Source organism: Corvus cornix, chromosome Z (assembly GCF_000738735.6).
Source record: "Corvus cornix cornix isolate S_Up_H32 chromosome Z, ASM73873v5, whole genome shotgun sequence".
Taxonomy (NCBI): Eukaryota; Metazoa; Chordata; class Aves; order Passeriformes; family Corvidae; genus Corvus; species Corvus cornix.
The window spans coordinates 22,479,054-22,506,872 of record NC_046357.1 but is presented as its reverse complement, the minus strand read 5'-3'; the positions used below and the strand labels follow the sequence as shown (position 1 = coordinate 22,506,872).

The window sequence follows — 27,819 nt, the reverse complement described above, 5'->3', positions numbered from 1 at the left end:
GGCTGAATCAAGATCAGTGGCTCTGTCTAAAAGCTGGGAGAGGGATCCCAGTTGCTTCTCTGTATCATGAGTAATGGGAAATAGTGCTGGTGGACCCTACACTTGTAAACCTATTCAAGGGCTGCCTGGAGAAGTAAAAGAGATGCTTGGGTGATTGATTCAGTTAGAACCTCTTGGAGAACCTGGGAATAGAAGGCAGTGTCTCCATCTCCAGCTGCCCCATGGTAACAAGTGTTTCCTCACCTTGATTTCAGCCTTCTCATGTAAAATGGAGAGACTGCACACAGTGAGTGGCTGTTCCTTGCTTTGCACACCACTAAGCCTTGGCAGGGAGATCCTGTTTCCCGTGCAGCTTCCATGAGCAAGAGGGAACCTCTTGACCCTGGCCAGAACTCGGGTACAAACCCAGGTTTAAGGATGAGTGTGAGTTGGTGGTGCCATTTTAAGGAAAATACCCCAGATCATGGCTTCTTTGGCGTGCAGTACTCTGTTTCCATCTGACTGCTGAGCCACAGGAACATTTTCCACCTGAGCACTCCTACATCTTATATGCCCAGTCCTGTAATAGCCACAATGGTCTTCCTCTGTGTCCTCACCCAGGAGAAGGCCTGGTCCACCCTTCCAGGCTGTCATAGGGGGACTCAGGACCCTGTTGATACGATGGCTGCCTGCTGGCAGGGGTCTCACACCTTGAGATTGTTCTGAAGTGGAGTAAAGTACCCCAAAACATCCTTCTGCTGATCTCCTTCACCAGCCCTGAGTCCTGCCCACCTCCGGCCAAGCTACCAGGCCTCCCACACAGAGCTTCTGGAAGTGCAAGCCCTAGTCTCCATCATTTGCAAGTGCAAGTGGTGGCCAGGAGCTCCTGTAGAGCTCCATTTCTCCAGAAGGTTTTCCCAAGCTAGGAGAGACAGGGGACTTTCATGGGCAGAGCTGGGGGGATGCTGCTCATACACCTTGCCTCTGCGCACCCCAGCATTTGCAGAATGTGGATTTGTTGCAGATACTGCTGGAGGTACCACCGAGCTATCACTGGTAACTGAACTGTGGGCGTAGGAAGTCCCGGGAAGTTGATAATCCCAAGGGGACCAAAGTGTAATGTTTATCTGTGGGGTGGGATGGGTGAAGCAGCCCAAAGCTGCCTCAGTGTGATCTGTTCCTGGGGTGTTCATCTCCCAGCTGTCACTGGAGATGTGATACAGTGGGAGGATGGGGTGGGCTTCCACCTCCATGGCACGGCGTTGCCAGGTGATGTTGTGACACAGGGAAGGGTGGTGAGCAGGTGAACTGACTGTGGAAGCACATGTGGTGGGAGAGCAGGAGCAGGCCTGGCTCCGAGTTTTCTCATCGTCCCAGCAAGGCTTCTCCAGAGCCAGCCCTTCTTAACCACATAATCAGTCCTGGATCTGATGAGGGGTTTTGTTTTGTTTTTGTCCCTTCCTGTTTTTCCTTAGGAGATGGTCAGAAGAGCGAAAGGAGCATCACGATTTTGAAACAAAACCAAGGGTATTGGTGAGTACACACCAGGCTGAGCCTTGTGGGGAGAGCTGGCAAGCAGGATGCAAACCTGGGCGTATTGTGTGGTTGTCCTGATACCTTTCTGGGGTCTTGGGGTTCTGATCTGCTCTTTAGTTACTGAGATTTCCTGTGGGAGAGCAGGTAGTTTGTTGTGTTAATGGATCAGCACAAATCATCTTTACTACGATTCTCTGCTGTTGTCAGCGACCAAACCTCTAATTGCTCTTCCTGTAAATCTGTGGAAGATGCTCTCATCACTATGTGTGTTCTCAGTGCTGAGTGCTGGAAGGAGCAGGCGGCAGATACGCTGGCAGCTGCACAGGAGTGCACCAAGCAACAATATTTGTTAATGCTTGGAGTGCTTTTGGCTGTTGTTGTGCTTGGCCCCGTTCAGACCGAGTCGTGGGGCTACGATCTGGGTGGCATTTCAAGGTCCTCTCCAGACCTGTTTTCTGCAGCTGTCACACAGGAGGCTGTGACTTGGATGTTTGCCTAGAGGTCTTGAACAGGAAGAAAGGAGAATCCTTTTTTTATCTGGTTCAGATATGCCAGAGCCAGACCCTGAGCTCATGTTTTTGAGCTGAGATATTTTGCACTGTGTCAGGTGGGAGGCTGGGTTTTTTTCCACCATCTTCTCGTGAGCAGCTTCCTAGTTTGCACTGGCCAAACCCTCAGCAGAGCCATGCTGTGAGTCCCTGCCCGTTCCCATCCCTCAGGGACCAAGTTCCCACATCTTTCCTCTGTGACTGTGTGATGGGTCTGAGGAGCATCTCGGTGCTGGTTTATCACAGAATTGTAGAACCATGGTTTGGGTTGGAAGGGACCTTAAAGCTTATCCAGTCCCACTCCCTGCCATGGGCAGGGACACCTTCCACTATCTCAGGTTGCTCCAAGCCCTGTCCACCCTGGCCTTGGACACTGCCAGGGATCCAGGGGCAGCCACAGCTGCTCTGGGCACCCTGTGCCAGGGCCTGCCCACCCTCATCATAAAGAATTTGTTTCTTACATCTTTCTTTCATCTCTGCTGTACCCTGGACTACTGGAGCAGTGCTGGTGGAGGTTGGATCATGGGGAAATGCAGATTTTTAAGACACACCTGAGTTCCTATAGTACAGTTTGGGTGCAGATGAAGGGAGAAGCTGACACAATGTGGTTTCAGGAAGTAATCTTCAGACATTCAAAAACAGAGGGGCCCTTTATAGTTAGTGGGGATGTTTTTATCCCATGTTACATCTGATCCAGTTTGGGCAGCACTTGAGGATGAGCAGAAGCCCATCCCTCTTCACTGGCTGCAAGAGCAGCCCAGGTGAGGGGACTGTGTGTCTGCAGGTTCGTCTCCTGACAAGGCAGCCAGGGAGGGTGCTAAGACCCTGCTTTCCCCCAACACCCCTGCCAGCAGAAGAGCCTCAGAAGGGGTGCTTTGTTCCCAGGCATCATCCCAGACTCCAAAACAGGTTCCAATCAGTGCCTGGAGCATAGACTAAACTTCTCTCTGTCTCCCACACCTCCTACTGCTTCCCTGCTGCCTCTCTGCAATCAGCTAGACAATAAACCCAGACTGTCTTCCTGCAAGCAGCAACCCTTACTCCTGTAAACAAGGCAGTGTGGAAGGCCACTGGCTGCAGAGCTGAGTGCCATCACCAGCCTGGGGTGGTGAACGTGCTTCCCTCCCCAGGGACCTCTTGCACCCATCTGCTCCCAAATTCCAGCTGTGTTTCCCCTCCATGCCCCCCAGTCTCCTGGCAGAGATGGTGATGAGTGTGTATCTGAGGCACTGGGTATTTAATCGCGCTGGCTTTCCAGACTTACACCAGAGGGGGTTTGGCCCCCTGAGCTCCAGCAATCCTGAAGTGATCCAGCTTATTAAACATCTGCTTGTGCTGTCTTTAGCATTAAATAATTGGTTCCTCAGCATATTTGAGTTGGAGGGTATCTAATAATCCTGTGAACTATCCATCAGGCTCCATTATCATCCCTGCACTCCTGTGCCAGCTGCCTCGTGTCAGCTCTGCCTGGGGTTTACAAATAGATTTCGTTTCTCCTTCAGTTTTGCTTCTTTTCTTCTGTCTCTCTCTCTCTCAAAGGAGCTGTTTCAGGCTCTTTAAAAATTTGTGCTGACACCCCCATCAGCATCTTTCTGCTGGCTTATGAGTGATGGGTCCCATCCTCGTGCTGCCTCCGCTCCTGACGGGGTCCCCAAGCAAAAACTCTTCATTTACCTCAAAAGGAATAGAATTGTTGTCTTGACTGAAAGGATTTCCACCTGCAAACCGATAAATCTTCACGTTGTTTGAGTTTTCTTATCGGCTCAGAGGATTTGTAGGATGCACAATGATGAGTTGTCAGCTTGATGACTTGTCTGCCCTCTGGCAGACCAGCAAGGCACCACTCACGTGTGGGGCACAAACCATGTATGTCCTGATAGTATTTAATAAGGATGCTTATGAGGGCTCCTAAAAAGCCTTCTAGCCAGGTGGGTAACGTGAGAGCTGAGAATAGAGTAGAGTAGAAGAGAATAGAGTAGTTTGGGTTGGAAGAGACCTTCAAAAGACATATTGTCCAACCCCCCTGCAATAAGCAGGGACATCTTCAACTAGACCAGGTTGCTCAAGGCCCTGTCCAATCTTGATCATATTATTTTTGGTACCTGTTGCTGCTACTGCTGTGCCAGCTATGGGAGAGATGCTCAGCATCCTTCAAAAGTCAGGCTTGTGCTCACCTCTCTGGGTCTGCAGCATCCTGGACAAGGTGGATGGGTTGGGAGATTATATCCTTGTGGATCTGATTTGCTTTTAGAGCTAATCCTAAAATCACACACACCAGGGCCAGGGACTGCAGATGCATATTTCCCATTTTTACAGGCTTTGGAGGTGCTGCTGGATGTTTTGCCGGTATCAGGGAAGACATTGCTGGGTTTTACTCATGCGAGGTGAACTTCTTCCTTTGTATACAGCTTCGGAAGTGGCCTCTGCAGTGGAATGTTGGGGTTATCAAGGCTGGTCTCAGGCTGACAGGATGGGATTGCAGGTCATACCAAGGTGTAGCACTGGGGCAGGCAAGGGGAGTCAGAAAAACAGGACCTGTCTCTTTTATGAGCATCTCCCCATATGGTCTGAACACTTGTTTTCTGACTTGTTGTAGAGGCATCTTTTGCTCCTAGGGTATAGAACATGAAAGGCAAATTCCAGCAGCTTCAGCCCATTTAGGAACTCTCCAGCACATACGTTAAATTTCAGCCCTGCATTTCTAGATTGCCCTTTAAAAAATCTTTCCCAGTTCTAACCTGTCAAGAGGAGATTGATAAGAGGAGATTAATATCCTAAAATAGCCAGCTGGTACTTCTGTAAAAACATGTCAGTGCGATTGTCTAAAGGACAAAACCACGGTATTTTGTACTGAAATGTGTTTGCTTTTGCAATAACAAGTTTCACTTTGCATCCCTTCCCTGGGTCCACTGTATTGTTGGACAGGGGCCATCACTTAAGTGAGCTTGCTGTATAAAGAGGAAAAAACAGGGTGAAAAAACCTATAAACGGGGTACATTATTATGGAACAGGGTAAATTATTATGGAACAAGAGGTATTAACAAGAAGTTAACACGTGGCTGATGCTGGATGGTGTAAAGTGATCCAGCGAAGTCCACCTACCTTCAGCAGAGGCAGAGACCTGCTTTTCTGAGACATTTGCAGCGTTTTAAAGCCCACAAATTCTGCTTGTCCAGAAGATGTGACAGCGCTCCGGTGTCACCGTAAGACAAAAACCTCCCTGATTCCTGTGCCCTAATGTCATTACTTCCCTTCTTTTGCAGATCCGCATAATGACATTCATGGTCACACACGCACACAAAAATACTTTATATAAAGAAAATGAATCTGGCTTCAGCCGGCTCTCGCCTTCTGCTGCGGTTACCTCCAGACCCCGGCTCGCCCAGGGTGAAATGAAAAGGGGAGTTAATGTGGCAGGGTCATTTCTCACTGCTGAATTGGTCAGCCGTCTACAGAGCCAATTTCTGCAGCTTTTCAGTGGCGTGGCAGACCCCTGGGTAATATTTGCCTGAATAGAGCCCTAAGTGTTTAAGCTGTATTGCTAGGAATGGCTGTTTTATCCTATGCATCTGAGATTTCAACTCATCAGACATGAAGCAGGTCAAGACTCTCATGCCATTGTGTGCATTATAGCGAACAGAACAGAATATGCTTGATAAAAGGGAGGACTTAAAAGAAATGCTTCTTTAGACCTGAAACTTTCAAGTCCCACAATGCATCAAAGACCCCTCGTATAGACTTTGAAAGGGGTGAAAGGCATTACCTAATATTCGGAGGAAATGAATAATAAAGCATCCCAAGTGCCTGGAAACTAATTTAGGAGTGCACGCTGCACTGTATTGCCTCTGCTGGATTTGCTCCCCAGAAGAGTTGCTAACAAAAGGTTTAAAAAAAATAAAATAAAATGGCGTTTGGCGACCAACTTTTCTGCCTTGAAATGCCCCCTTTTTTGTAATGTTTCCTGGTAAGAGTTACTTATGAAAAGATGAAATACAGCCTGTGCTGCAAACACCGGGTCTCAAATGAATCTCGGGAGCCCGTAAGGTTTCCCACCATTCTCCTCCCCACCGCAGCCTTTTGTTCCTTCATGTTGAAAGCACTGCTTGCAGGATGCTTGCAGGATGCCCAGGCACTACCTGCTCGTGGAGTTTAGTCACATCTTAGGAAAAAAGAAAAAAAAAATCAACCTATTTCTGTGGCCTTTGCTTTTGTTCCAGCAAAACCACCTTTGTGTAAAGCCAGGGCTGCTCTGTTGGTGACCTGTGGCTCCTTGCAGCTGGAGCTGAGAGCTGGGTACCCTGCTGAAGGTACCAGGTGTGTTTCTGGCATCCCCATGGAAGCTGGAGGTGCTCTTTGGAGCCTGAGATACTTATCATAGAGTTTATGGTTTAGTAAACGGTCTAGTTTGGAAAGGACCTTAAAGCTCATCTAGTTCTAAACCCCGTGCCATGGGCAGGAACACCTTGCCATTACCCCAGGTTGCTCCAAATCCCCATCCAACCTGGCCTTTCCAGAGGTTTCTTGCCATTGCTGCTTCTGAGATGCAGTGGCTCCTAATGCAGTGGTCTCTAAGGCTCCCATGGGATTTGGGAGCTGTAGAGCTTGTGTGGGCTCAGCCTCTGCCTTGTGTCATGAGATGAGTGTAGCTGGTGGGACATCCACCCCACTGGGATTGGTGGGAGAGGCCTGATGGTTCTGGGAGTATGGGATTCAGCAGAGGGGAAGTTTTGATTGCCAGGATAACCTGTTTCAGAGCAAAGAATAAAACCTTGTGGCATGCAGACTTTCTTCAAATGCCCTGAAGTTTTGGGAAATGAGGACAGCTGGGCAAGGATGTTTGGGCAAGAGGGGCTCTGCTGTCCTGCTTGCTGTGCCCTTGCCCATCCCCTCTGCCTGTGTTTGTCTCATTGAGCTCTGTTTTTACCATCTGTGGAGATCAGTTAAATTTGAGTGCTTTCTTACCTGCTTCTCCCTCAGGCCACGATTAATTGAGGGCAGGAGGGCGGGCAGGAGTGCTCAGGAAATATTTACAAGAAGGAGGGGATGTTAATGGGCCAGCAGGGCTGGACCAGTGGGGGATGGAGATGATGGGCAGTGGTGATGGGGGCTGTGAATCTCCCCCCTTTTTTTTTTTTCCTCAGTGACCAGGGATGATTAAAACCTCAGCTCTGTGTCCAAAAGAGTTAAATCTGGACTTCTAGCCCCATAAAACTCCTGGTGCTGGGGCTGCTGTTTCAGTGGAACCTTAAGAAGTGGGAGAAAAATGGGATATTGGGATGGGGGAGGATGCCTGTGAGTTACAGATCACTGCAAGGTAGGGGGAAGGAGAACTTTAACAAAATAATGTTTTCTCTTATCAGAGGACAACCCAGCAGTCCCATTAGGCTGGGACCATTTATTTTAGTTACCAGTTTTCAGAGAGGCAGTGGATGCCCCATCCCTGGCCATGCTGGAAGGGACTTGGAGCACCGTGGTCTGGTGGAAGGTGACCCCGCTCATGGGAAAGGGGCTGGACTAGATGGCCTTTAATAGTTCCTTTACAGCCCAAGACATTCCATGTTTCTGTGGATCTGTCCAGCAGTTCTCCATTGCACCCTTCCTGACCAGGGTGAGTGCAGTCATTGGTTCAGGGCACTGATGGTCTCAGCCACAAAGGCCCCCCTGGGTGGATGAGGCACAAGCAGTGGTGTACAGGGGTGACACACAAGCCCCAAGCCTTTCCACCACCATTTTTCCTTAACACTGGAGAGCCAGGTGACAAAAGCCTGACCCATCTTTGATAAAACAATAATCAGAAACCTGGATGATTTCTCATGGAAAGGAAACCTGGCAACCCTGTGAGGGGAGTCTCATGCCCTGTCTTAATGATACATCAGTGTCCAGGGACTTTTTAGTCTTGTGCTTGGGTTTTATGATCCATGTTACTTCTCTTTTAATTTTTATTGCTTGGCTTTAGTTTTTGATACAGTGCTGGAAGCACCTTGGTGGGCAGGGATGACTCCCTTAGCACTGGCTGTCACCTTGTGGCTTGACCCACATTTCAGGGAGGAGCAGAGGGGCCAGACATGGGCTTGACAGCCCTTTGATGTGGTGACACCCCTGCCTGTGTCAGCCTGTGCCTGCCAGCACTGCGGGCTGAGGGGCTGGCCTTGCTGATCATCCCCCTGGTCTGGGCTGCTTTCTCCTGAGCTTCAAGCAGAGCGTGACAGGACATGATCTTTTCCCCTGCAGAACATCTCGTTCAGGGGGTCTGTGACCCGTGCTCAGGTTCCTAGGACATTGCTGAGCCAGGAAAGCCAGGTAAGGCACTGCTGCTGGCTGGTGCTGGTTTCTTCCTCCCAGCAGATCAGGCGAGGTTTGCTTCCCTTCCATGTGGATCACCCTTGCTGTAGTTCTGCTTCTGGCTTGCTACCCATTTCAGAGAGAAATAAAATCTTCTCTAACATCATTCTGATAGATAAAGGTAGTAAAATGTGGAAAACCAGGAGGTTCATCTGGGGAACTTTAACATTTCAGGAGCACAGGGGATCAGCCACGCTCTCGTGAGCTGGACCCTTACAATTCTTCCTGTTGTGCTGGTGGCTCTTGTCTCAGAATACCTCTGGATAAGATGAGCTGTCAGGGGAGGCAAAGGGAAGGGATTTATTTAGCCTGACTGGGAAGCTGGCACTGTCCAGGCTTTATGGTAATGGGGTGACTTACGTTAAGGAGATAGTCGGGCTGCACTGGTTGGCATCTCAGTGTGAAGGGACACCTGCCCTGGGTGTCCCCTGAGGCTCCCTCCACGCCAGCTGATAACCCATGTCATTGAGGAGAGGTTTTACTCCTGGCTGCTTGGCATTTCTGCTCGCTGCTCCGGGACAGATCCAAACCCCACCGGCGTCAGGAGAGATTTTCTCTGGCTTCGGCTGGCTCCGTCCTCCCAGAGAGAAGACGTGACACAACTTCTGTGTAGCGGTTTATTCCTGGTGACAAGTTCACCTTCCCCAGTGACCTTTCACACCGCTGAATGGGATGCTGGTGCCCTCCCAGGCAGCCCAAGAGCAGGGCTGTCAGAGCTGGGGAGCTTGCATGCCATTGAGAGAAACCCTCCCCTCAGTACCCAAGGGACCTGAGTGCTGGTTCAAAAGGTTGCAAAGCACTGTCAGCTCCTGTTTGGGGCTGCTGTGCTGAAGGGAGATCCTGCCAAGGAGGTCACAGGCTGAATTTGAAGCGATTGTGGTTTGAAATGATTTTTCAGGTTTGTCAGCCCTGTCAGAATTCAGCTTGTGTAAGAGCAGCCAGAAGTTTGGGGTGCATGGGGCTGGGTAACCACCCCAAGGAGGGGTGTCCTTGCAGGTGACACCGCTGGGCCCTGGGCCTTCCCCAGCAAGGCAGTGCCCCAGTTCATCTGCAGCAGGTGGTGAAATGCAGGTGGCCACAGGAAAGGAAGGAGCAATGACATCAACCACAGCATTGAGTCTGCCACTGTGCTGAGGTCCTTCTGACAGCAGCAATGTGGTCACCATCCATCCACCCATCCATCCATCCATCCATCCATCCATCCATCCATCCATCCATCCATCCATCTGTCCATCCGTCCATCCATCCATCCATCCGTCCGTCCATCTGTCCATCCATCCATCCATCCAGCCATCCATCCATCCATCCAGCCATCCATCTGTCCATCCGTCCATCCATCCATCTGTCCATTTATCCACCCGTCCATCCATCCATCCATCTGCCTATCCATCCATCCATCCATCCATCCATCCATCCATCCATCCATCCATCCCTCCTTCCATCAAACCTTGCCTCCATCCATCCGTCTGCTCACACAGTTTCCAGACCATGGGTGTCCTTCCCCATGCATGTGCCTCCCTCCTTTCCCTCTTCTCCTGATCAGATCTGACATTTGCTCATGTCCACAGGGGAGGCCTCGTTGACTTCCACGGCTCAGGGTGAAGCTTGCTGTGCTTGTCTTCCACCAGCATTTGAAATCCAACCAGCTCATGAATGCTCTTGCTCCAGGTTTCTTCATCGAAACACTTTGTAAATAAAATTAGAATACCAAAGCAGCAGAGCCTAACAAAAAGTAAGGGGGAGTATTTCTTGGGATGGAAAACTATCCTCAACCAAGCAAAAGCCTAATTTATTCTGGTGAAGCAGAGAGAGTCCAGCAGCCTCCCTTTTGTTGTGCAGTTCGCAGGTACTGCTATATTCACACCTGAAATCTTTTGCTGAAAGTTTGGCATCATTTCTTCCCCTTTTGATCAGAGAACTGCTAGATTCGAAGTGGCTTCATCCTTGCTGGCTCTGTAAGAGCTAATTCCCACAGAACCCGCAGCTACCACAGAGGTGGCATCATCGGGCTGGGAGCTGCAGCCTGCATTTCATCGCCTACCAGGAGTCCCATCCGTCAGTGGGAGCTGCAGTTCTCCCCTGCTAACAAAATTATTTATTTTGTCCTGTCATTAAGGATATTCATGCAGCAGAAATGGGAATGATCTCTGCTTTGTGAGCTTTAGAAGCCCATTTTGTATTTGTCTTGGTGGTAGAGGAGCAGTAAAGAGCTCTGTGATCTCGCCTGTTACGATAAGTGAGTTTTGGAAGAGGTTTTCTGTCTGATACTCTGTCTAAAAGCGTGGGGAAATGCCATTCTAAAGGCTGTTAAAACACAATTGCTCACTGATTTACACCGTCAAGGAGTGCCTCTTTACTGGGAGATGTACACTGAATAAAAGCAGTTCAAGTGGTGCTTTTAATAAATAGATAATGGAACAGCATTTTATCTTCTGCTTTAATCCGTTCTGTTAGCATAGGGTAGTGTATCCCTCTGATAGATTTTGAGATAGCAGAAACTGCCAGTCAAACCACTTCCCTTCTGTGTCTTTGAAGAGAAATTGCACCCTGGTGATGGGTACTGGGTTCTCAGTGGACTGGGATCTTTCTCCCATGGATGGGTTTGGTTGGGTCTCAATGGGTTGGTGTTCGGGGCACTGATCTTGGAATCATGAGTGTCATAGAGTATCTTGTGTGTCCAGGGAAGGGAACGGAGCTGGGAAGGGGCTGGAGCAGCAGGAGCAGCTGAGGGGGCTGGGAAAGGGGCTCAGGCTGGAGCAAAGGAGGCTCAGGGGGGACCTTGTGGCTCTGCACAAGTCCCTGACAGGAGGGGGCAGCCGGGGGAGGTTTAGGTTGGATATTGGGAAAATTCCTTCATGGAAAGGGTTGTTCAGCCCTGGCACAGCTGCCCGGGGCAGTGGTGAAGTCCCCATCCCTGGAGGGATTTAAAAGCTGTGTGGATGTGGGACTGGGGGACATGGGTCAGTGGTGGCCTGGGCAGTGCTGGGGAATGGTTGGATTCGGTGGTCTTGGAGGGCTTTTCCAACCTAAACAATTCTGTGGTTCTGAATTGGAAGGAACCCATAAGGATCATCAAGTCCAAGTTGCCACTCCTTGCAGGACTGTCCAAACATAGGAGCATCATCCAAATGCTCCTTGGACTCTGTCAGGCTTGGGGCCATGATCACATCCCTGAGGAGACTGTTCCAGTGCCTGACCACCCTCTGGGTAAAGAGCCTGTTCCTGATTTCCAGCCTGAAATCTCTCTGTTGCAGCTTCATTCCATGATGGCTTTGGCCATGGGGCTGTTGCCTTGCTGGGTGGCAACACCCATTCTTCACATCCCAAATGCCATGTGGGGTTCTCTGTAGCCCCCAGCTCCCATGGGTTTAGTGGGGAGGGTGTGGAGCCACAGGGAAGGAGGTTCTGTGGAAAGCTCCTCTCTAAGCCCTTGGGCTTCTCTAGAGGCACCAGGTCTCTGGGGCTGAGTGCCTTGAAGCTAAAGGAGCTGTTGGCTGCTTGGTTAGGAAAGAAACAGGACACTCTGGGAGGCAGGAAAAAGGTCATTTATCCTGTTGCTGCTCATCCCTGTTAATTCATTGTTTCCGTTGAAAACCCTGCACTTAGCTCCTTCATGAATGAACCCAGTGTCTGTGCCTCCAAAAACAACTTGGCTTGGAGAAAAATAAGACCTCCTTTCACCTCCTCTCTGCTCTGCTGTGTTTTTTCCCCCCTTGTTTTCTTCCACTCACATCCATCCTGCCTGGGTGGCAGTCCCAGTTTGTCCCCGTGGAGCGGGGCTGGACCCCAGGGGCTGGAATCCCAGAATGGTTTGGGCTGGAAGGGACCTTAAAGCTCATCTTGTTCCACCCCCTGCCATGGGCAGTGACACCTTCCACTATCCCAGACTGTCCCAAGCCCTGTCCAGCCTGGCCTTGGACACTGCCAGGGATCCAGGGGCAGCCACAGCTGCTCTGGGCACCCTGTGCTGGTGTTTGTCAGCATAAAGGATTTCAGCCCAGGGGCTGCTCCCTGAGCACAGGAGTCCCCTCTGTGGGTGAGGTTTGCTGGGACTGGGACTGCAGGGGTGCTCCCAAGCCAAAGGGGATGGGAAAACTTGAAGGAGAGCTCTGGAGAAGGGGAAGTGACTCAGCTGCATGGCAGGAGAGACTGTCAGGGAGGAAGGGTGGGTAGGGAGATCCAGATAGAATGGGGAGGCTTAGCGTGGGGGGCAGAGGGGTTGGAGGGTGACCTGGATGCTGGGATGGGGCCGAGGCATGGCCCAGCTGTGGCAGCTGTGGTGAGCAAAGCCTTTTCCAGTGATTGCCTGGGTGTGGAAGGGCAGATGGAGCAGAGAAAAGGTCTCTGCACAGTGGTAGCCAGTCTCCTAATGCCCTTTAGCAGCTGGAATGGAGCAGACCTGGCACCACATCAACAGTGAGCTCTCCAAGGACCATCTGTGAGCCAAGGGCAATGAGAACAATTACCAGCCAGAGGAAAAAATCACTGAGAGAGAGGCTGGAAAAAGCTGTGGGGGAGGCTTAGAGCCAAACAGAGGCAGGGAGAAGGGGATCTCTAAGCTAATGAGTGGCCAGAGAGCGTACACTGTCTGATCTCCCTATCTCATAACACAGGGTCTGTTTAAGGAAGCAGCTGTGTCCATGAGAAAGTGTTTTGCCCTTGGGCTGAGTCTGTGAAAGTGGCTGCCAGGGGATACCTCCAAAGCCGGGAGTTTAACACTCAGATAAGGCTTGGATGTTGTTTGGGGGTGGTAACGAAAACAAGAGCTGTAAATGAGACCTGGAAGAGTGATTACTCTTTATTCGGGGGTTTAAAACAATCTTGAGGTTGTTGGAGTTGAGAGAGCACCTTCTTGGAAGCACAGCTGGGGTTTGGTGCATCAGCCTGTGGGTGTTGGGCTGGTTAGGGCAGTTGGTGAAGCCTGGATGAGATCTAAAGCCGTAATGCCAGGCTGCTTGGGCACAGAGAGCTGGAGAGTTCAGCCTGGAGAAGACTCCAGGGAGACCTTAGACTCCCTCCCAGTGTCTAAAGGGGCTCCAGGAGAGCTGCAGAGGGACTTTGGACAAGGGATGGAGTGCCAGCACAAGAGAGAATGGCTTCCCTCTGCCAGAAGGCAGGGATAGTTTTGAGATTGGGAATAAATTCGTCCCTGTGAGGGTGGGGAGGCCCTGGCACAGGTTGCCCAGAGCAGCTGTGGCTGCCCCTGGATCCCTGGCAGTGTCCAAGGCCAGGTGAGACAGGGCTTGGAGCACCCTGGGGCAGTGGAAGGTGTCCCTGCCCATGGCAGGGGGGTGGAGTGAGATGAGCTTTAAGGTCTCTTCCAACCCAAACCATTCTGGGACTCTGTGATTGCTGGCCTTGTCCACAGAGCTTTTCTGCGAGGAATCCTGCCAGCAGGGAGAGCAGCTTTGAAGCTTTTCCCAGGGTAGGGAAGAAACCAAGGAAAGAGTAGATATTTCCTAAGAGTAATCTGGCTGGTCCATCTGGTACTCCCAAAAAGGCCGGTGACATGGCACAGCATGGGGGAAGGCTGTAAAAGATTGGAGGCATCAAAGTAGAAGGTGATTAAAACCCAACAAAATAGCAGCAAGGATGGTCCCCAGGGAGGGAGAAAGCCTGGCAGAGTTCCATCGGGGAGGGTTAGCAAAGGGAGGGTGGAAATTAAAGCAGGGCACTAATGAAGGTCAAGCGTATCTCCAAGGCTTTGGGAAGTAGGAGTATCACTGAATCTGAGCTACAGAGCCTGCTACTCCAGGGAAGGGGGATGGGAGGGACACATTAATTTGTTAAATGGGTAGAAATAAATTAGTGTATAAACCTGTAACATTTGTTTCCCCAGTCTGAAGGGGAGAGCTGCGCTGAGCCTGGTTAGGCTGACGTTTTAACCAGGTTTGCTGAGGTTTTGCAGGTTTTTAAGCCAAGCCTCCCTTTTGGATAGTCTTGATTATAAACTCTTCTCTATCCTGTCTCCCAGTGAAACTGTGTGGACTGGAGATGCTGCTTTTCTGACCTCTCTCTTAAGTGTTTGGTGGCTCTTTTCTCCCACAGACCTGGAATGCTGGGGAGGGAACCTGAAAGGGGGTGGACTGGTTGGGTCACCTTGTCCTAGATGTGTCTGCTTCATCAGTATCACCCCAATCCTCACCTGGCTTAGGCTGCAAACCCCTCCAGAGCTTGTCACCTTTCCAGGGCTCTTTCCTTGCCTGAAAAGGTCAGGATTCTGTCATCCTGCATCCCCCACCCGCATCCCACCCAGCTGCAGAACAAAGTCCTTGCTGTTAATGAGACTCGTTAGGCTCACGTCGAGGAGTGTGTGGCCCTCACCATATCTCATTCCCTCCTCCTGACTGGTTCAGCCATCTCTGCTCCATCCTTCAGCTGGGCCAATGCCTGGCACTTGGACTGAGGGGGTGTCACTGTCCCCACCATAAGCAGGAATCTGTGGTGATGGGGTTCAGAGGTGGGCAAGGGAAGATGCTGCCACAACCTTTGGTTCCCTCTCTTTTGCTGATCTTTGTAGAGGGTGTCACTGCACCCACTGCACCTTCTAGCTCAAGGAACCTCCAGGAGCAAGTGGTGTAAGTGTGGCTTGGTGTTTGGATGGGTCAGAATTTGTGGTGAAGTGGCCTGGAAGTGCCCTCACCCGCAGCTGTGTTGTGACTAATATGGGGCAATTCTGCCCCACACAGTTTTGCTATGGGGTCAGAGCCTCACTGCTCTTCCCCAGGGACCCACCACAGACAGGCAGGACACCTCAGCCCAGAGCACCTGGAATTTGGGTGCAAGTTATCCCCAGCTACCCTGGCCCAGCCACCCCACCACCAGCACGGGGGTTGCAAGGTCTGGGCTGCCACCACTTCACGGCAAGCTGAGCATGACCCAAATGGAGGAGCCTTTAGCAAGACCAAGCACTGCAAAACAGCTTTTTGATGTCGAGCACATCTCTCGTGATTGCACTCCCTGAAGCGACTTCTTCTCATTTACGGTATCTTGACCTAAAGACCTGTCCCAGCAGGAGAAGAACAGGTGGAAATCATGGTGCTCCCCTGCTTCTGTAGAGATCCTGATTGCCTTCTTGTTTCTTTGCTGACTTTCTCTGTTCCCATTATCTCATGATGGGGGAGTTTTTTAAATAAGTAGGTTTGGGAACAGCAAGGCCATGGAGATAAGAGCCGAGACGACTCCTGCGCTCAGAGATTCATTACCTGCTCCCATGTAAGCCAGGAGGGAAGCAAGCCTGCTTTTCTTTTTCTTTTTGTTAATAAAAATATGACACCGGAAATTTAAAAAAAATCAAATTAAAGCACAGAAGGACCTGAGAAAGTGTGGGGGCTACAAACTACTGCTGGAGCAAGAGGGCTCATTAAAATACAAATTATTTAGGAGGACAAACTAGAATGCCATTATACAAAGTGTCACTGACTCTGAGTCCAGCCTAGTGTTTGCCTGCACTTGATAAATGAGTCCATTCTGCTCCTCCTCCTCCTTTTTCTTTTTTTCATATAGGGGAGAAAAATACACAATTACAAGTTCAACCTGTTGAAAAAATTGCATCCTGCTGGAGGAGTCAGAGCCAAACCTTTCAGGTCTTACACATCTCCCTAAACATGGAATCTTGGGTCCTACTCACCTGCTAAAAATCTGGGTGCCTGGGTGAACACTGGGGGTTCCTGTTGCTGAATTTGGGAGGGTGTTGCAATGGGGTGCCCAGAGCAACCCCAGCACAGCCCCTGCTTGCACAGCATCACCTGAGCATGGTGCCAACCTGCCCAATGTGCTGGCTGAGTAAGGCTTTTAAGACAAGAAGCCTTTGTCTGCTGTGGTTATTTAATTTTATTTTTTTCCTTTCTCTTCTAAGTAATTTACTCTGGCTGCACCCTCCCTTGGGCTTGAGTGGAGCGGGGGGGGGATGTTCTGCCTCGTCAAGTGTTAGTTGTGGCGGAGGAAAAACACCCAGGGAGCTGAGCTGGAGGCGAGGAGGAAGGTGGGAGTGGAGGTAATGCCTTTTTTGGAGGGATTGGAGTACTTGTGGTCGCGCTCTGCTCCTCAGCCTGGCTGCTCATGGATGCAGAGCCGGGGAGGAAGAGAAGGTGGGAGGCAGGCAAGGCAGCAGGGCAATCCCTGGCAGGGCTCTCACCCACTGAGGGTTTTGTGCCAAGCACAGAGACTTGAAGGCGTGCTGAGGAGTGATGCTGTAGTGATCCTATCTCCCCTTTAGTGCACAGAATCACAGGATCCCAGAATGGTTTGGGTTGGAAAGGACCTTAAAGCTCCTCTCATTCCAACACCTTGCCCTAGAACAGGTTGCTCAAAGCCAAATCAAACCCGACCTTGAGTGTTTCTGGAGATGAGGCAAATACATTCAGGTGAGATAGAAGAGGCAACCAAAATTAGTGACTCTTTGGGGAGATGAAATTTCCTGTGAGCTCCTGACAGTTTTGGTAGTGGGAGGGAGGGGATCACAATAGGGAAGATGATCTTGTGTCCATGGTCTTTGGCTGGTACCTGCGGCATCTTCCCAGTGGCATTTAGAGGTGAGATGGTCTTTTTTTGGATGGGCACCTGTTTTTTACCTTGCATCTGGGCAGCCCAACAAGGTGGCTGCAGTATTCTTGAAGAAAGCTTCACCTTTTGGTTTGGATCACCTCACCAAAACTCTGTTGGTTGGCATTCAGTGATTTTAAGACAAACTGTCTTTTTTTTTTTTTCTCCTTTTGGCAAAGGTTGAAACATTTTGTAATGTCTAGCATTAGGTAAGACTTTTGATTTAATACCTTATCCCCTCAACTCCCCTTCAGCAATAACAATGTATTCTAATCCACTGCTCAGGTATTGATGGATGGGGCCTGTTTGGGTTAAACATTTGGGACTTGAATGGTTGACCTCATTCTGTCCCTGGAGTAGGAGCAGTCAGAGGAGCCATTGAGGAACAGTCTGAGCAGCAGGTTCTCCATCACTGCTCAGTGGCAGAGTCAAATGGAAATATGAGGCCAGCCTGGCCCTTAGCCAGACTTCATCTCCAGTTCCCATGGGAGACTGAATGTTTAGGACAGGTGCTGTATTGAGAAGCCCTCTGCAAATCTTGACAGATGGAAAAAAATAGGTTGGAAGCTAAATTTTTCTTGAATTGGATTCAGGAGGACAGAAAGACATGAGATCAAAAAAATTCTACCTTTTCTGTGAGGCTGTTTCACGGAGGCCGCTGCCCACCTTCTCTACGTTGGTGCATGTGGAAGTGAGCAATGCTTGAGCTTGGTTCAGGCTGGGATCAGGGAACAAACCTCCCACATCACTCTCCAGGAGAAATGTCACAGTGTCAGTCCAGTGTGAGACCCTCCTCCCCATCCTTGCTGCTCCAGGGTTCCCCATGAGGTCCAGTGAGGGTGCCTAACCTTGATGTGGTCATGACGTTGGTCAGGGCTTTCTTGGCTCTTGAGATGAGGAGGTTTCCTCTCATCTTTTGCATGATTGAGCAGGTCTGGTCCCTTCCAAGGCAACTGCAGAAGGAACAGGAAGAAGAGAAGGTACCAGACTGTCCTTCCAGAGCTGGGGGAAGACACAAGTGAAGGCTGGGCAAGAAACTGCTGCTGTGGACCTAGCTTGGTGTATCTGAATCACTAAGGACCTGTTTCCTTGCTCCTGTGATACTCTGAAGACCAAAGACATGGACATGCCCCAGGGTTGAGAGTGAGGAGCACACATGAGCTGGTGGGCATGCACTCTTCTCTCTTCCACAGGGCCTTCTTCTGCTCTGAACCTAGAGAAATGCACTCTCACATGAATTTTCTGAGCACCACATCTCTCCAGCATCTACCCAAGCAAGGGATGGATGTTGGCTGGCCACGGCCAGGATTGAGCAACTTTTCGTAAACATGATGTGCCCCATGTGAATATGAGTAACTTCTGGTTTTCTAGGATGGAAGAGTAGAAATAAACCAAACTAAAATTAAATTGAATTGATGATGCCTCAGGAAAAAAAAAGAGATGCTGCTGAGGAGGGTGGTAAGGGTAGTGTAAGTGATGCTGGTGTAACTACCATGCAGCAAAGCTGCTTCATGTAGGGTTGTTTGAGCTTTTAGGCTTGCTAAAGGTTTCTCAAAACCTTTTCTTTCAGCTAGATTTATGGGTCTGGAGCAGCAGACAAGGCCTAGGTATCCAGGTGTTCGGGCTGCCCACAGGGGTGTCATTCCGTGCCTGGTACCTCTGTACTTCCCTTTGGGGGTCACTGAGGTGTCTGCCCATGCATTGAGTGTTTTCCCAAGGGACAGATAAAGCTCAGGGATGCGAAAGGCCAGATGGGATATTCCTGTTACAAAAAGCTGCTTCAAGCTTTGGTTGATTTCCTCAGGGTCACAAAGGTCAGTGTCAGAATAAAGCATGGAAAGGGCTGTTCTGGGTCATGCGTCCTTTCCTGGTCAATATCCAACCCCAGATGCAAAGTCCTGCAGCATGGAGTCATTCATCCTGGCCTTCCTCATCCCAGGCTCTGATTTACCTCCTGATACCCACTCCAAGAAGTTTTCCTTAGAGATGTGTGACATCCAACCTTCTGCCCTCCTGCTGAGCCTGGGGTGCACATCTCCCTGGGAGTATGTGGTCCCCACCACCACCTGCTACAGCATCTCCACCCCGATTCTGAGCATCCCGCCTCTGCTTTTCTCTGGCTGTCCCCTTCCTCTTACCTTCTGAGGTGCAGTGATGACCCCAGCCAGATGCTGGGCTGTCATCATCTCAGCTCTGCTCAGATGGCTTGGCCTCTCTTGTTTGTCTGGTACATAGCTGATTTATCAGCAGTGATGTTATGTTTGCTTCCAGATAAGAAAATGCTGAATATTGGAGCTGGGATTGAGCCTTGTGAAATCCCCCTGGAAACAGCCCGATTCCCCTCTGACAGCTATTTGTTGGGATCCCCTCTGAATTCCCTGCACATGTGCTTTATTCTCATAATGCAGTGCTCATTTTATAATCAACATGCCACGCCCTGGTAAATCAAATGCTGTACAAAAGCATATGTGTATTATCTCTAAGCAATTATCTTTATTAACCAAACTTGTAATCTACTCAGAGAATGAAATCAGCTTTGTTTGACATGGTGTGTTGGCCGCAGAACCTCTCTGACAAACATGAGCTGCATTTCCATCCTTTGATTCCTCTTCTGGGTGACTCTCGGGAGGGTTCCCATTATTTTACCCATGACTGATGGCAGGCAAGCCAACCTGTTCATCAGGCCATCCCACTTTCCCCTTTAGCAGATCAGTGCAGTATTTGCATGCTTCCATCCATCTGGATCTTCCTTGGTATTCCAAGATTTATTAAAAATTAACATCAGCAGGCCAGAGAGCTTCTCAGCCAGCTGTTGGAGGGCTCCTGGGAGCAAGTTATCCAGGCCTGCTGATTCAAAATTGTTTATCGCTGGTAGATGCTGTTTAACAACCTCCTTGGTTACTAATGGAGTGGAAAGTACTTCATCCTCCTCATGTGATACAAGCACCTCGTCCTGCCTTCTTTCCAGATGCGGAGCAGAAATATTGATTGAACACTTCTTGCCTTTTCTGCATCATTACTTTTCTTCCCATCTGAGGCTGCGCTGCTGATTTATACAAAGGCATTATAATATTGCTGGCATTGCTCGCCGTCCCTTTCCATATGCAGCTGAATGTGTTGTGAGCTTTGCTCTGTGACTCTGCACAGAGCAGAAGTCTCTGCTGTGTTGCCTCCATTGCTGGGAGGGCCATTCCTTGATTTGACACAGTCTAGGGCCCTGGGAGAGGCCTGAGGACCAGAAAATTCCTCTCTCTGCCCTCCATTGCTTTGCATTCACTAAGGAGGAGTTAATGAATTTGCAGAGCCACCTGCAAGAGCTCCAAAACCTCAACCCTTCCAGAAAGGATGAGATTTGCCCCCAAAACTTTGAGATTTTTAAAGTTGAGACCATTATACATCTCAACCCACCTGTTAACCCCCTATCTCCGTGCTGCCATGTTAATTTTAGGTTAATCAACCATGGATATACAAGCCCTCATCTCTCCTAGCAGTTACTGGCTGCTTGCTCTCTCCCCTGACCTAAGGCAGAGCTGCTGTTTCTTTCTCCCATCTGTCCTTTGTCATTTTCCTTTCCTGCTGTTTCCCCAGCTGTGGGTTGTTGCAGTAACAAATCCCACAGCTCATGGCAGGGAGGGCAGATGCACTCAGTGATGGGGCAGAGATCTTCCAGGGGCTTCTTCTACTTCACTCAGAGAAGCTGTGGCTGCCCCTGGATCCCTGGCAGTGTCCAAGGCCAGGTTGGCTGGGGCTTGGAGCAACCTGGGATAGTGGAAGGTGTCCCTGCCCATGGCAGGGAGTGGAATGGGATGAGCTTTAGGGTCCCTGCCAACACAAACCATTCTGGGATTCTGTTGTGAGTTACTGTGGGAGATGCTCACAGCTCTCAGCTCCTTACTCATAGGATTGTAGCTTTCAAATCTCCGCTTTGGGAAGAGAGTCGAAATGTTTTATTTAGCAGAAAAAGGGTTGGTGTGATGAGATGCTCAGAAACTAGAGCTAAACATGTCCAGGCAAAAAAAAAAAAAGGAAAGAAAAAAAAAGTGCAGATTTTTTTATAATGAGACTAATAAACTTCTAGAAACACTTGCCAAAGGATCAGGGCAAGCCCCCTTGATTTGAAATCTTCCAGCCAAGATTGCTTCTGCTTCTAAATGTGGGAGGGCAGGCAGGAATGAGAGCCTTGCTGCAGAAATTACTGGGTGAAGTGTTTTATTTTGTATGAAGCTGGAGGGCAAAATACATGATCATAACGGTCCCTGTTGCTTGAAAATACAGATATGAAATAAACCTTTGTTTTGTAGCCTAAATTTCTTATGAAGTGTGGTCTGAAATCCATGAGTAGATTTAACATGGATGTCACAACCTTGAATAATGGAGTGATGGATGTTAAAATCTTGAATAATGGAGTGAATGTTGTGAGGGGAACAGGCAAAAAAAAAAAAAAAAGCTGTTCTGCTGTAAAGTTTGGGATGGCAAGGGATGAGGATGCCTGGGGAGCGAAGATGGGAGCTGTGCAGGAAAATCCTCCTGCACCCACTCAAGGGGGATTGATCGGCCGTGTTCAATATTGTGTGTAGCTCAGGTCCTCCCTCCTGAGTACCGCGTGAAAACAGTGGAAATAAAAGCTTGGCTTTTGCTAGGGAAAAGAATGACCTGCAGTGTCAATTTTTTTTTTTTTTCTATGGGAAGAAGGGCTGAATTCAATGTTTTCCTTTCTCACTCCATCCTGCTGCAACGCTTCGCTGTGTGGCCGGGCAGGCTGGCGAGCAGATAATGAATCTGCCGAAATGTGGTTATTGATATAGCTGAGATCATTATACCTGAGGGTCTTGTGAGCTTTCCCATCTAAAGGGGCATTTTTCAGAAGGTTGTGGTCATGACATAAACAGTCTCATTCTGTCTGGCAAAGTCCTGAGCCCGGGAAGATTTTTTAAAATACATTATCAGAAAGGTAAATCAGGTCAGCTGCATTTTTATTTTTTCTTTCAGCTAGGAGAAGTAAAATGGTTCATTTGCCTCCCAGTATTAATGTGATGCTCTGCAAGGAGCTGTGGCCTGATCCACAGCTTTTGAAAGCAAAAGAGATTTGTTTCCACCTACATCAGGGTGCTTCTGCAGAATTTCTTATTTCTGGGTGAGGATAACTTTCCAGTCAGGGAAGGAAAGCAAGTGATCTCTGCAGAGGTTTACCAATGCTTGGAGGCTGAAATGCTGGCTATGATGGGCCATTGGCTTGGCTGTCCTTAGCCCATCCATGTGTAGGATGGTGTGAGTGGACCCAGCAAGGAGCTGCGGCTCATTTTGTGTGAGAGCAAAGCAAAAATAACCCGTCGAGAAATTACGAGGCGGGGAAAGCGTTTCAAAATTGCAGCTGGGACTGTGAATTGCACAGGGAGGTTTAAAGTGATTGTGGTGGAGGTCAGGCTGCTCTCTGCAGCATCAGTAGCATCTGAGTCTTTGCAGATGCTCTCCAGCACCTCCCTTCCATCCCGCAGCAGGCTGTATTTGGGTTTTTGCCACCCATCTCAAATTTGGTCTGGGGTGCTGAGGAAGTTTTTTGGCATTGGGGATGGTGGCACCAAAAAAGTGGATGTTCAGAAGTTCCATGTGGTCTGGGCCTCCTTGGGGGCTTTAATCTCACCTGGCTTCAGCTGCCCTGGGGCATGAGAGGTACCCCGAATAAAATTATGCACCAAGCCATCAAGCTCTGAAAAGAGGATCTTTGATCCATGTTGTGCCTTTTATTGTTAACATCCATTTGTGTTTAAATTTCATTTTATTGCCATTTATTTTTAATTGCCCTCACCCAGTCCCAGTACTGCACCAAGACAAGCTGAAGCAGACTCAAATGTCTTTTTCAGTGAAGAGAAAGGGAGAACTGAAGCGTTGAAAGCGAGTAAAGTGACCTGATCTAGTGGAAGGTGTCCCTGCCTATGACAGGGGAGGTTGGAAAGACACAGTCTTGAAAGTCCCTCCCAACCTAAGCCGTTCTGGGATTTTTATGACCAGAATGTTGCCTTCAGGCATGTGTCATATTTAGCCAAATACAGGTTTAATGGAAAGTTTGTGCAGATGTTTCGCCATGTTCTTGCTCACGTGAGATTTTCCTCATACCCTGAAGCTGCACAGGACCAAAAAAGATTGGGAACTGTGGAGCAAGAAGGATTTGGGAGCTGTGGGGCCCAGAGGTGGGTGCATTTCCAGGTCAGGGGGAGGTCAGGGGGGCAGATCTTTCAAGAGTTTCTCAGTGAAGCCATATGTTGTAGAAAAATCCTTCCATGTAGTTGCACATATATTGTGTAAATATATGTATACATAACACCTGTTCAATATCACCTTGGCTCCATCCAGCCCTGTTCCTTGAAAGAAATCCAACTGTGCTTTCATTCCTTGAGGAGGACTCTGGGTAGAATAATTGACTGTATTTCCACTGGAGACAATGGAGCCTCATTGACTTCTGCTTTCCGTAACAAAGCACTGGGGATCCCTCAGGATCAATCTGGATTACAACCATTAAGCTTTCAAATATGAAATCACTGAGATTGTTTAAGGAAAGCACTTCATCAGCATTGGTTTTCACTGATTTCCTGTAGAGCTTTTTGGTTTTTTGGATAAGGGTATTATGGCAGCAGTAGATTTTTATATAGACACATCCTGGACCAGCGAATCTGCCCAGTCTGTGGCATGACGTAACTGGTAATTCAGCCTCTTGCTGGAAACTGCTCCCCATCTGCAGGATGTGGGGCTACTAGCAAGGAAATATCTACCCATTCATCCTTTTCCAAGGTCCACAATTCCCTTTGGAAAATGGAAAAGCAGCAGCTCATTTCTGCACCAAGAGAGACCTTAAACAAGTCGGGAGGTGTCCCCATCCTACTCCCTCCTGCCCCGCTGGTGTCCCAGTGAGGAAGGTGTTTGTCAGGATTGTGGGCTCACATCTCTTCCTTCCCCTTGCTCTGTCACCTTTAAAATAAGGCCAGCGTTTGGAAGCACTTAGGCCAGGCTTAACTTTATTGCCCTGTTGGAGTTCATGGGGATACGGACCACTGCAAACGGAAACACGTGCGGGTGTGTGGGATGGACACCTCGGAAAAAACCTCTGCAGGCTTTTCCAGGTTTCCCATTTCAAGCATCTTTGGTGAGATTTAGGGGGATGAAATACTTCTCTGGGATCTATTTCTTACCAAAATCAACCTGTAAAAAAAACATGGTTGTTTTTTTTACCACCGTGGTAAATTTGGCAATGAAATAGGGATGTTTGAGGAAGAAAATTGTTTTCCTTTGAAAAATGTGACTGATGCAGCAAATCCTGTTGCAAAAAATATCTTCCTGTGGCTCTCAGAGATGTATTCACTGAAGCTGATTATTGGGTTCCAAGTAGAAAGTTTAAAATCAGCCTGAAAAACTGAGGTATGAAAGGAAAATACTGTACCATTTCACAAACACCCCCCCCCCCCCAAAGAAAAACTGTCAAAATTTATTTTGCCCATGAAAATCTTTACATTTGATGATCATTTATTTTTCTGATTAAACAAGCTTCCTTCAAGTACTCTTCTGGAAAGTTTTCAATTCAATATACTTGAAATTAGAGTTTTCCTGAGCTGGGATAAGCAATCACTGCAACCTTTTCTATTATATTTTTGCTAGGTGTTCCTGTTATCCTTGTGAATCAAGGTGGGGTCTGGCACAATCCTTTCTTCTCTTTTTCCTGCTGTTCTTATTTCACACCTCTCTAGAAGTACTTTATTTTCTTCTCATTTACAGTGTAGGAGACCTGTTCAGCCTTCTATTAATGGTGATGATAAAAAAAAAAAAAGTGAGCTAATTTCAAATATAGAAGGGCAAATAATTTCCAGGGTTCAGTGGGGACTTAATTGGTCTGCAGTGGTTTTGGACTCAAAGTTATCACTGAGATGTTTCAATTGTCATGGTCCACACCCAGATATTTTTCTGTATGGAAGTACTGGGTCTGGTTTGCAAGAATTTGGGGTTGGAATTGTTTAGACTAGAAAAACCCTGAAGTGCAACCATTCCCTCAGCTCTGCCACTAATCCATGTCCCCAGGTGCCACATCCACACGGCTTTTAAACCCCTCCAGGTGCGGGGACTCCACCACTGCCCTGGGCAGCTGTGCCAGGGCTGGATGCTTCCCATGAAGAAATTTTCCCTAATACCCAATAAACCTCTCCTGGTGCAACTGGAAGATGTTCCCTCTCCTCTTGTCTCTGTTCCCTGGGAGCAGAGCCCGACCCCCCTGGCTGCCCCCTCCTGTCAGGGACTTGTGCAGAGCCACAAGGTCCCCCCTGAGCCTCCTTTGCTCCAGCCTGAGCCCCTTTCCCAGCTCCCTCAGCCACTCCTGGGACTCTAGCCTGTTCCCCAGCTCCATTCCCTTCCCTGGACATGCTCCTCCTGGTGCTGAGGACATTTCCATACACCCTGATTATAATCCATTTTGAGAAGCAGCACCGTGAACAGCATGCTTTGCTAGCTTGGGACAGATGTAATTTTTTCTTCAACACATTGGCTTTGGTGAATTGATGGAGGCAAATCTTTTTGATGGGAAAAAAAAAAAAAAGTAGGTTTTGTGGGAAATGAAGAGCAGCATGATTTTGTGCTTGAGGAGCTTGGGTGGGTGGTTGCTTGGTTTCTCCCATCCCCCAGGGGATGCCAGCTACGGGAGTACCAGGAAAAGCAGTGGGTGGCAATTGGTGTTCCTCTCCATTCCGACTTCGACAGTCACTGGATGCTGCCCAAGTTTTGCTCTGCCCTTATCTCGGGCCAGACACATTGTTCACTGCGACTTCATTTACTGATTTACCCAGACACTCCTTAGAAACCCAGTAGTCAGAGGAGCTGCAGATAGTGGTTTGGGTGTGGGGATGGAAACAGCATTAATGTTTTTTTTCCTATGGACTGAGAAAGCGTGTAATAAAAGTTTCAAAAGTAACCGTGTGCTGAGCACGGAGCTCTTCCAAGCCGTGTCTGGGAGTGCCAGGTTGCCCTAGGCTATCTTACACTTGATTTTGCCTCATCCTTCAGAAAGATTTCTCTTGTATAAACAATTTTGGTTGTGATTTGGGGTTTTTTTTGAATGTGCTTCTTTGAAAGAAAACCATCAGAAAGGCATGTAAGTGGAACTTGGTGTCCAGCTGCTCTCATCGGATTTATTGTATTAACAAAAACACGTATACCTGTGCCAGAAAGGAACTAGTATTTTATGAAATGCAGTGTTTTAGTCAGTGTCACCTCTCAATTTGGGGCAGAATCTCAAGAATAAGCTGCTCCGTAGTGCACCCAGCAAGGAGGAGAGGAGAGAGCCCAGTTATTTATCATTCAACATGATGGCCAGCCTTTTGGGGTTGTGCACACGCTGGCGAGCTGGGCTTAGCCAGGTGAGGCTGCTCATGGCTGCTGAGACGGGCTCCCGAGGGGTGAATCCTCCTCTGGGGACATCCTTGTGGCCAGGGGCCACGGGAGGTGCATGTGGGATGGGATTGTTGGCTGTCTGGTGCAGTTGAGGTGGCCAGGAGTTGTCTTCCAAAGCTGAGTGCTGGGGTGGGGGTTGGAAGCCCCACACTGGGCACTTGGGAAGGTTTTTTAGTCACTCATTCCTTGGATTGGACACCTGGGTTGGGGTCTTGTCACCAGTACAACTCAGTGACAGAGGACTTGAGTAACCAACCTCCCCGTTTGAAGATACTTTCCTCCATCTTCTTGTTTGTTTGGGTCATTCATGTGCAAACCTGATTTTTTAGTTAAATTACAGCCAGTTCTTTTTTCAAAAGAGGTGGTTTTCACCCCCCTCCCCAGATTTACCCATCTCAGATGGGTGCACGGTTTGCAGGGGAAGTGGAGCAGATCATAGGAAAGTCAGCCACAGAGTGACCTCTGTGGGGGCAAATCGGGGGTCGCCAGTTAGACGAGGGAGGGGCTTGTCTGGCTGAGCAGAGAACAAAAAGAATGAGATAAATCCGCTGTAAGAAAAACGAGATTTAAAAAAAAAAAACAAACCCTTAAAAAAAAAAATCAAAACCACAACAACCCCCCAAGTTTTTCTTTCTGAAGAACTTTGTGTGCCGGTTTAAAAAAGGAAACTTGAACAGATCCGGTAAAAATCAGTCCGTGTCCTGGGTGTTGTTTAGACCTTAATAGTACAGGTGGACGAGGAGGGCCTGGTGCCAAATACTTTTGGTTTAGAGGGAGTGGTGGGAGTGAATTCTCCCAACCGCTCCTAGAAAGGCTTAACTTTCTGCACACAAATCAATGACAATCTCCGCTTGGCTGCAGACACCCAGGGAGCGACGCTGCCGGATTCCCCGCGCAGCCACGGCAGCCGAGGGGAGGACGAGGGTCGGCACCTGGAGAGGGAAGGTGGGTCAGATGCTCTATTTTTGGCTGCTGAAATATGTGATTTTTAGTTTTTAACCCCCCCCCCCCCCCGCCCCCCTCCAGCTTTTAGGGGTTTTGCAGGATATTGAGGGGAGGGGAAGGTACTTGAATTTATTGCTCGGAGGCTAATTGTGCTCATGTTGAAAATCTTTGGCGCGTTGGAGCGATCCTCTGTACTAATCTGTCGCCATTTACATGTGTTCTTAATTGCTGTTTGAACTCAAACCTGTGAATCTCTGTCTGATTTCTTTCCTTGCTATCTTGAATCTTTACCAAGCCCGGAGATTTTGGCTGTACATCAACACCTGTGCAATACAACTTCTCAATTCTCAGGGCTTTTTTTTTTTTTTGTAAGTCCAGCTTAGTTATATGTTTATTTGTTTTAGATAGGAAATACCAGTGCAAAAACAGATCTGCCAGTATGTCCAGCTGGGAAAGCAGAAGAGATCTCATGAGGCAGTTGATTAATATTTAGAATAGA

General features: G+C 48.8%; 1 protein-coding gene across 7 annotated transcripts in view; it reads left to right on the top strand.

The window, feature by feature from the left end:
* The window catches only part of ZBTB7C (zinc finger and BTB domain containing 7C), a 150,670-nt gene that overhangs the window by 75,685 nt on the left and 47,166 nt on the right, over positions 1-27,819 (top strand). For 5 of the 7 annotated variants that reach the window (XM_039567633.1, XM_039567634.1, XM_039567636.1 and 2 more), the window contains one exon: positions 1,455-1,512. The exons of 1 other annotated variant lie outside the window; for it this stretch is intronic. In XM_039567633.1, the coding sequence (XP_039423567.1) occupies positions 1,455-1,512 (58 nt within the window). Of the gene's footprint in view, positions 1-1,454; positions 1,513-27,198; positions 27,321-27,819 lie in introns of those variants that run through there. One more of the 7 variants, XM_039567638.1, reaches the window with a different exon arrangement.